Source organism: Theropithecus gelada, chromosome 1 (genome assembly GCF_003255815.1).
Source record: "Theropithecus gelada isolate Dixy chromosome 1, Tgel_1.0, whole genome shotgun sequence".
NCBI lineage: Eukaryota > Metazoa > Chordata > Mammalia > Primates > Cercopithecidae > Theropithecus > Theropithecus gelada.
In genome coordinates, this window is record NC_037668.1 from 91,130,839 (window position 1) to 91,140,363 (window position 9,525).

Below are 9,525 nucleotides of genomic sequence, written 5' to 3' on the forward strand. Positions count from 1 at the left end.
GGCGCTAAAAATAAGGCAGCAGCTGGCCTGTCCACAGCCCTGTCCCGGGAGGGGCGGGGGCCCGAGTGGTCTTGGGCAGGAAGGCCGCGTCCGGCCCAGGGGCAAGGAGGCTGCGGCGTCCGCAGCCTGGGCTGGAAGGCCTGGGAGGCCGCGCTCTGTGGGCCCCGGGCCCTCCACTCGGGCTGGGTCGCGGGCCTGGACGAGGACTGTCCAGAGGCATCCGAAAGCCGGGCCAACTTGCCTGGACGTTAACAAGGCGGAAGGGCTGGGCGCTGAGGTCCTGCCCGCCCGGCCGCCAGAGGGAGCCGGGCGCCAGAGGAGGACAAGAGGAACCCTCCAGGAGGCCGGGCGTCTCCGGAGACCAAAGCGCCGGGGGACCCGTGGAGGTCTGCTCCACGCACTGCTCTGAAGGCTGCCGGGGCGGGTGGCGCTCGGCCTTTCAGCTCCCTGCCTTCCCACAAGTCCCTTCCCGCGCGCGCCCCACGGCCCTGCCCGCCCTCCCGCGTCAGCGCCCCAACCATCAAGCCAAAAATTGAAACGTTTCCAAAACGGGCTATTTATTTGCTCCCAATAAATCGATCGGCGGTGATTAAGGAATCGATGTGGCCTGGGTGGGCGAGTCGCTCGCGGGGAGGGATGGGGGCTTTCGCCCAGCGCCTGCAGGGAGGCCGAGGGCGGGCGCGGGCCTGAGGGAGGCGTGTCCCGCCCGAGCCACACCCGAGGACCCGACACCTGGGTGCGCAGGCCCCGGCAGGCCGCGTTCCCTCGGGCGGAGAGGGGCGCGCGCCCGCCGCCTGCTTTCCTCGGCCCCTCTCGCCTTTCTTTCTCGCGCGCCGGGGAGGCTGTGGCTGCCAGCGGCTGCCGAGCTGCTCAGAGGCTTTTGTTGCTCCTCGGCCGGCTGAATGGGGATTTTGTAAAGTGGGACAGATAAAAATGAGCAGCATCATATTGTTTGACAGAATGATCTCGCATGATGAAGTGTCGGCTCCGAAGGGGGTGAAAATGGTGAATTCCTAAAAACCCAGCCCTGGGCTCCTCCTCGAGCTGCCGGTAGCCTGGAGGGACCCAGCGGACAGCCGGGCCTGGCCGCATCGCTCCAAACGGTGTCGGAAAGACTCCGGCTTTCAATGCCAAGTCATTTTTAAGCCCCGATCCTGTCCAGGACCTTTCTCCTCGTGGATGAAAAGAACAATTTTCGAGAGAAAGGCTCGTTTTGATTAAATCTGACATGCTGCTGATAACTCCATGCTAATGTGAAATAATTAACATAATAGCCATAATTAAAAGCACGCTAACAATGCCATAAATTTATCACACAATTTTACTAGCTTTCTGCCCCTAACTGCTCTCTCATCGTTAATTAAACGTGTTGCCTTTTACAGAATGGATGTTTATACATTTCCAATATAAATAAATTCGAAACCATCCTCTCTCTCTTCCTCTTTCTCTCCTCCTTTCCTTTTGGTCTCTCGCCATTTACAGTCACGCCTTGGCATGGACCCTGAGTGGCAGACACCTTGAAAATAAATGAAGTTTTGAGATGCAAATCCAAACAAGAACACTAAAATAGCCTCTTTTTTTTCCACCCCGAAAAGATCCGGAGAGGTATACAAGGGGGGGGAGGGTAAGAGAGTTAAAAATTCCCCGCTTTGGGAAATGGAAATAATCTGAGTGGGTTGGGGCCTTCACCTCTGCCCTTTCCCACCTTCCTTGGTGGCGGCTATCCAGACAAAGAGGCCGGTAATAGTTTAACGAATCTATGCAGATTGTCAAAAGAAGCAGACTTTGATTGTTGTGGGCGCGGGGCTGTTGGGGAGAAAGGAGGGGTATTTTTCTAATAGCCCCACCCACGTTTTGCTCCCTCTTGGACACAGAATAACTGCTCTTGGTGGGGGACACGCCCTTCACTCCCCGGAACCTGGTCCCAACGCCCCGGATTGTAAGAAAATTGCACCCGCGCGCGGGCGTGATGATTCTATCTCACGTCGCGCCAACGATTTATTCAAGTCACTGGCACTGTCTCTGACTTAAAAGAAGAGAAAAGAGGTATCTGGGTTCACTTGGGCCTGGTGAGGGGTAGGTGGGCAATTCCCACCTTCCGCACTCTAACTGTGCCCCTCCTCCAGTGTTGACCACCTAAGAACCCAAAATGGGCTGTAATTAATTTCCCTTTCTCCATCATAAATTTTTCTATCCATTTCTTCCCTCCCCCATCCCCCGCCCGGGACGCACACACTAAATCTCCCCTCCCCTAGAAACGTCTCAATTTCCTTCCTATCGATCCGGACTCCACTATTCTTGCCTCCTGTTGCTAGAACCTAGTCCCCACTCGCCCCACCCCTCACTCCCACCGCGTCCAGGTGGCTTTCCCAGCGGGGTACCACGTACTCTGCCCGCTCCAGGAGGAACCGAAGGGGTTTCATTCCATTCTCCTTTGGTTGTAACATTTCAAACATTTGAGCAGGTGAGGCAGCTGGCTGCCATCTTCCTTTTTAAATCTCTCCTGGGAAGTTCGCTTGTTGAGACTCAAAGAGTCACTCAAACTCGTAACTGTGTGTGTGTGTCTACTCATTCTCTCTCTACCTCTCGAATAACCCCTTGAGACTCAAAAACTTTTTATCCACATACACCCTTTTCCCTTCCCTTTATCACATTTTCTTCCCCCCACCCCCCATACATGTGTCTCACTTTCTCTCTGTATCTATCTCGCTTCTTCCATCTCTGTCCTACAGCTTGGCGGTAACTGACGACCTGCGGGCTTTTAGCTGCAAACTGCAACTACGCGGCAAACAAATTTATTTAGCCCGGCATCTAGCCGGTCTCCGGCAGGACCCTGCACAGCGTCGGGATCGGACCCTTTCGCTGGGGCAGCCTCCTGCGTCAAGGCCAGCAGGAACCTTCCTGTCTCCCTTCCCGGCCGCCGCTTCGCCTCCTTCCTGCCCCCGGAGGTTGTGCGGGCACTATGGTCCTCCTGGAGGGAGAAAGCCGGCGGCCGGTTCCTGAGCTGAGAGTGTCCACGGAAAAATCCTCTGCCTCCGCTGGAAATCGATATTAGGCCGGCGCGGGCGCGGGACGTCGGGGCCGCAGCCAGTAGGTTGTGCACGTCTCATCATTTAGCTAATCGAGTCGAAAAGTTTCTGTAAGGGCCGGACCCAGCATCAGATGGTAACACTGATTGAACAAGAGATTAGCACAATAGATCTCTAACCGAGGGGAAGCGTTGCTTTTCACGCTACGCGCCGTAATTAATGGTATGAATCAATTAATTTGACTTTTATTGTGTTGAAGGAAAAAAGCGCAACAAATGGAACCGGCAGCTGGGAGTTGTTCATCCTCCACCCCCTTCCCCAGGGAGGTTCCAAGGAGACACCGGGGAATGGACGGATCAGGCCCGGCCGTGGCAGAGGGAGGGTAGGAGGTAGCGACCAGCGGCGTGGAGGGATTCCAGAGAGCTAGCCTCGGCGGGCGGCAGAATCGAAATTAGGCTCATTTGGAGACTACTTCGAGACCGGTGAGGGGAGCCCTGTAGCCACCATCCTCCGGCACGCGTCCACACTTACTTGTCCACGCGGGCCAAACCACCAAGGCCGCGGCAGGGCCAGCGCTGCGCCCCGCGCCCCTGCCTCTAGGGCTGGGCAACCCAAGCAGAGCAAAGGAAGTTCCTGAATGTGTAAATTTCAGGATTTTCTTTTTTTTTTTTTTTTTGGACCTTCCGACCCTCCTTCGGTTGCTGAGGCAGTTGCAACCGCGAACTCTGCAGTTCCGGGCGGTGGCCAGCCAGCTCAGCCCGGGTCGGTTTCACGGAAGGCTGTCTAGACGGCATGGTAAACGGTTCGAAGCCTGCGGGCCACAAAGCTGTGAAGCTACAGAAATCAACTCTGAGATGCGTTTTAGGGCCGGGTGCAACCTTGGGATCATTTAGATAAAGAAAAACCGTGGAGGTTAGCGGGCATCTCAGGATAGAGTCACCACACCCCACCCTGCTCCCAGCCTCAAGTGAGTTAGTATTCTATCCGGGGAAACTGTCTAATGAAGATGAAAGTCAATCTGTGTGTCTCAATGCCTGTAATGAAGCAGGTTTACAGATTTTAAACTTTTTATTTTATTGAATTATTTTTAGTGTGTCTAGGCCAAGGAAAGAGGAGATCGTGGATGGGGAAACAGACTGAGGGAATCGGAAGCACCACTGTCCATCCGGAATTAAATCCACATCCCAGCATCTTCTGCAAATATTTCACTAATTATTTCCTCTCGGAACTCCTCCCCTCGTGCTCCTTCCTCTGGTGAGGCCGGCGCTCCCCTCCCAGGCCGCAGCGTACAGACAGGGATTGGGTTACGTGTGCCTGCCACACTAGGCACAGGCTCTTGCGGCTCCCAACTAGGCGGCCTAAATGCGGAAGAAAAGAGGCAGCGCATCGCGGATTCACCGGGTCAAGAGCACCGACTTTCCTTGGAGGTGTGAGGTCCACGCATCCCAGCCACGCACTTGGGGGTCGGTTTGCGGTGCCTCCCCCTCCAGTCCCAGTGAAATCCCCACAGTTTTTCCTACCATCACTGACTTGCCTTGCACTCCGCGTGCGCTGGCCACACATCCTCGCCTCCTCCAACCGCTCCGCCGCTGGTTTCCTTGGAAGTTAAATCTTGGAGGATTTGTCTACACCTTAAGAGGACAAAATCCACTTTAGTTGGCAGCAACGGAGAGCCCAGCACGCTGGCGTGCTCAAGACTGCCCAGGTTCCCCCGAGGCCATGCCCACCGCCCGGGAAGTCACCGCCCGCACACCTCATGTTTCTTCAGCCGTCCCTGGGCGCTGCGTCTACCTGGAGGCACCAGGCCTCTTCCCGGATCCACTCGACTTACCCGGGCCGCTGCCAATGCCGGCTCCTTCCCCAGCGCCTCATTTCCGATTTTTTCATATGCTAAGTCGTTTAACAACTCCAAGTAGCCAGTTATGGCTTCTTTATTTATAGGGTCCCTGTTATTTTACGTCGTTTTTATTTCTCTCGGCAACTATTCTAATAGATTAATCAATACCCATTTTCTGACCTTCGGGAACCCCAGCTGATGCTGTTTGTGGCCGCATGAAAAAATACATACAGGAAAACACGCTCGCATCCAGCCGGGAAAGAGCAGGCAGGACCTAAGTGGTTTGGTTGAGGGAGGGGGAAAAAGACATCTCAGCAGGTGTCTTCCCCAGAATGAGCACTGAGGCCAGAGCGGGATCTGAAGTCTAATTAGCAGGAGGGAGCCGGGTGCGCTGCTCTTACTCTTTAAAGCTAAAAACAATAAAACAAAAGGCAAAACAGAGACCAAGTTTTGCTTTTCAAAAGACGGTATGGGAACCTCGTTCTAGGTCGCCCGTCCCTGTCTAAGGAGTGTGGCAAAGGAGGGCAGAGAAGGGGGAATGGAGAGGGGGTGGGGAAGGCGGGGCAGCGACAGTCGCATAGTCCCGCGGACGCTCTCAGGCCCACGCCCTCACTCGCTCACACCCACCCACACTCACACCCGCTCCCTGGGTCCCAGGGCCCGGCTCCAGCCTGGGCGGGGGGTCTCCGGGCGGGCCGGAGCGCCCTCGGGGCCCGGGGGATGCTGGCGCACAGTGCGGAGCGGAGTTGCGCGTCTCTGGTCCCTTTGTTGACAATTCCCTGAACCAACTTGAGTTTGGCCGGTTCCGCCGCGGCCCTGACGTCACGCACGGTCACGTGGCCCCGCCTCCCGCTGGATCTTTAAGTAGAAAGTAATCTATCAGGCCAGTCCTTAAAACGGGACTTTCGACTACCGGGGCTTCGGCGTCCCTGACACCCAGCCCCCTGCCCCCCCGCTACTGCCCCTGCCCGCGCCCTCCCGAGCTGCTCGGCGCCCGGCGTCCCGCGCCCGCCTGGACCGCTCCTGCGCCCCAAGCCAGGGCCAGAGGCCGAGGAAGGCCGGCTAAGTGAGGGGGCGCGGCGTGGAGAATCGCCGGGGCCGGGAGTGGTAGCGAGCGCCTAGTACCGAGCGCCAGGGACGGCAGGAGTTCGCGGAGCGCGGCCGCTGGGGGCGGACGGCAGAGCCCGCGCCGCGCGATGCGGGGCCGCCGAGTGTGAGCTGAGCCGAGCGGGCCCCAAGCCACCTGCGGCCCCCTCCCCTCTCCCTGCCCCCCATCTTTCGGGGGCACTCAAACCCTTTTCCCCTGAGCTCCGCGGCAGCCCCCGACCACCCCCATCGCCCTCTGCCCCCTCCCCGCCGCCGCTACCAACCCCGAGGAGGGATGACCCTCTCCGGCGGCGGCAGCGCCAGCGACATGTCCGGCCAGACGGTGCTGACGGCCGAGGACGTGGACATCGATGTGGTGGGCGAGGGCGACGACGGGCTGGAGGAGAAGGACAGCGACGCGGGTTGCGATAGCCCAGCGGGGCCGCCGGAGCTGCGCCTGGACGAGGCGGACGAAGTGCCCCTGGCAGCACCCCATCACGGACAGCCTCAGCCGCCCCACCAGCAGCCCCTGGCATTGCCCAAGGAGGCGGCCGGAGCCGGGGCCGGACCGGGGGGCGAGGTGGGCGCGCCCGAGGCGGACGGCTGCAAGGGCGGTGTTGGCGGCGACGAAGGCGGCGCGAGCGGCGGCGGGCCCGGCGCGGGCAGTGGTTCGGCAGGAGGCCTGGCCCCGAGCAAGCCAAAGAACAGCCTGGTGAAGCCGCCCTACTCGTACATCGCGCTCATCACCATGGCCATCCTGCAGAGCCCGCAGAAGAAGCTGACCCTGAGCGGCATCTGCGAGTTCATCAGCAACCGCTTCCCCTACTACCGGGAGAAGTTCCCCGCCTGGCAGAACAGCATCCGCCACAACCTCTCACTCAACGACTGCTTCGTCAAGATCCCTCGCGAGCCGGGCAACCCGGGCAAGGGCAACTACTGGACCCTGGACCCGCAGTCCGAGGACATGTTCGACAACGGCAGCTTCCTGCGGCGCCGGAAACGCTTCAAGCGCCACCAGCAGGAGCACCTGCGCGAGCAGACGGCGCTCATGATGCAGAGCTTCGGCGCCTACAGCCTGGCGGCGGCGGCCGGCGCTGCGGGACCCTACGGCCGCCCCTACGGCCTGCACCCGGCGGCGGCGGCCGGTGCCTATTCGCACCCGGCAGCGGCGGCGGCCGCGGCGGCTGCGGCGGCGCTCCAGTACCCGTACGCGCTGCCGCCGGTGGCGCCGGTGCTGCCTCCCGCCGTGCCCCTGCTGCCCTCGGGCGAGCTGGGCCGCAAAGCGGCCGCCTTCGGCTCACAGCTCGGCCCGGGCCTGCAGCTGCAGCTCAATAGCCTGGGCGCCGCCGCGGCCGCTGCGGGCACAGCGGGCGCCGCGGGCACCACCGCGTCGCTCATCAAGTCCGAACCAAGCGCACGGCCGTCGTTCAGCATCGAGAACATCATAGGTGGGGGCCCCGCGGCTCCCGGGGGCTCGGCGGCGGGCGCTGGGGGCGCCGGCGGCACTGGGGGTTCCGGGGGCGGCAACACGGCGCAGTCATTTCTGCGGCAACCCGGGACCGTGCAGTCGGCAGCGCTCATGGCCACGCACCAACCGCTGTCGCTGAGCCGGACGACTGCCACCATCGCGCCCATCCTGAGCGTGCCGCTCTCCGGACAGTTTCTGCAGCCCGCAGCCTCGGCCGCCGCCGCTGCAGCCGCCGCCGCTCAAGCTAAATGGCCGGCGCAATAGGGACGCGCCAGTGGCCGGTACCCAGGGCCCGGCGGCGGCCTCGAGCGGCAGCTGCACCTCCAGGCTGCGCGCCCCGTCCCGAGCCCGGTCCCGGTCCCGCTGCCCAATCCTGGACTCTGCCTCTCCCCCATTTCCTTTCCCCTGAGCCCCCAACGCCTACCTTCCGCGGCCTCCACCCCCTCGCGCACACTTAAGCTGGTCGAGCAAACTCACCGCGTGCCCGCCGGGAATAGCTTTCCATACAGGTAAAACCGAAAACCGAATTTTCCAAAAATGCACCCCGACGGCGCCTGCTCTTAGTACCGTGGGGATGGGAGGGAAATTCTTTGTATATATTTGTAAAAAAATTATTGACTTTCCTTTTGGGGTTTTTATTTTTTTAAGAAAAAACAAATTCCGTAGATTTAGAGCTCTGAACTTTCATTTTTTTGAAGGTTCACTCTCCGAAGTTTTATCTGAGAAAAGAATGTATAGAGACGTTGGGAGATTTTAAATATAAAAAATTTTCAAAAAGGCAAAAAGTGTCATTCTATTATAAAAGTCTGTTTATATATGAATGAATATATATGGTATTCTAAATGTTATTCCATCGTGTTGTACACAACTTTGTAAATAAATTTTTAAAATGCCCAGCCTAGTGTTTTATTTAGTTGTCTGAAGTAAATGGCAAGATTTTTAAATGGTTTTTGCCTTTTCTCCTCCCCAGAAAATCAAGGAATTTCAAGTAATGACCTTTTCAAACTTTGTAAATTCATAATTTGAGTGTAAGAAAATTTTAATGGGAGAAAGGAAACAGTATGCCTAATTTTAATTGTGTTAATATTTTTCTTTTAGTTTTCACATAAAATCAGGATGTGAGTGATATCATTCATATCAACCCATTAAATCTAAATGACCAGACATTTCTGTAAAGTAAGCTGTCATTTAAAAAAAGAAACCGAAACAACAGCAGTCTTTAAATGTTTTTTTTTTTTTAAATGACCAGACTTGTGTCTTCCACAATGAAAACTTCCCAAATGAGAGAGTTTCTGGTCATTTCAATTATCCTTTGAAAAGTAAGTAAATTACAAACATCCCTCTTTTTAACATTTAAATCTTAGATTTTTGAAATTATTTCTCTTCATTCCTTAAGTGGAAGTGGTAAATAGACCCAGCTGGTTTTAAAAATTTATGTTAAGGCATTTTACGTTTTGCAGTGAGATTTTATTTATATTCATCTGATAGATAATACATAGTTTTGTTTTCATAATATTTTCAAATAAGATACCTCATTTATATGGCAATAATCAATTCACAACATAATTGGATTTCTGAAGGGTTCCTATAGATGCTTCCTCTCCCTCCAATCCGAAGCCTTTCTGAAGGCCAAGGAATGGTGGCCTTAATACCCTTTTAAAAACAGCTGAACATCACCTCTCTCCGCTTTTTTTCTTTACCTTAGGCTAGGTTAGTGTGAAATGCGAGATCGTAGGGCAGGAATGGGGAAGGTCCTCGTAGATTATTTTTAATGTGCATTTCAGCTGTTAAAAACCTTTTAAAAGAAAGTATGAAGGTAGAAATGAAACATCTTGATGTGGAAGGCTGGTTCTCACCACTATCAGCATATCCTCAAAAGGCATCAATTCTAATTATTTTGTAATTAATTTAGCTGTTACAATTACTTGTGCGAAATCGCTTTTAAAAACTGGAGCGAGTAGCAGTGCTGTCGGCTCGGCCCTGCGCGCGTCCTTTTGGTTAAACCCGGCCAGTCCCCAGTGTTGTCCACTTTGCCTCCCTGGTGGTGGAGATGCCTCCCCGTCGCGGATCCCAGCCTCATTTCTCCTCTGTCGACGTGGGCTGGG

The 9,525-nt window shown here is 56.2% G+C and overlaps 1 protein-coding gene across 1 annotated transcript; it reads left to right on the plus strand.

Moving 5' to 3' along the window:
* The first annotated feature begins 6,247 nt into the window (after nt 1–6,247).
* On the plus strand, nt 6,248–8,314 carry FOXD3 (forkhead box D3). The gene has a single exon (XM_025404804.1). The coding sequence runs from the start codon at nt 6,248–6,250 to the stop codon at nt 7,682–7,684; it is 1,437 nt and encodes a 478-aa protein (XP_025260589.1). The 3' UTR covers nt 7,685–8,314.
* The last annotated feature ends 1,211 nt before the right edge of the window (nt 8,315–9,525 follow it).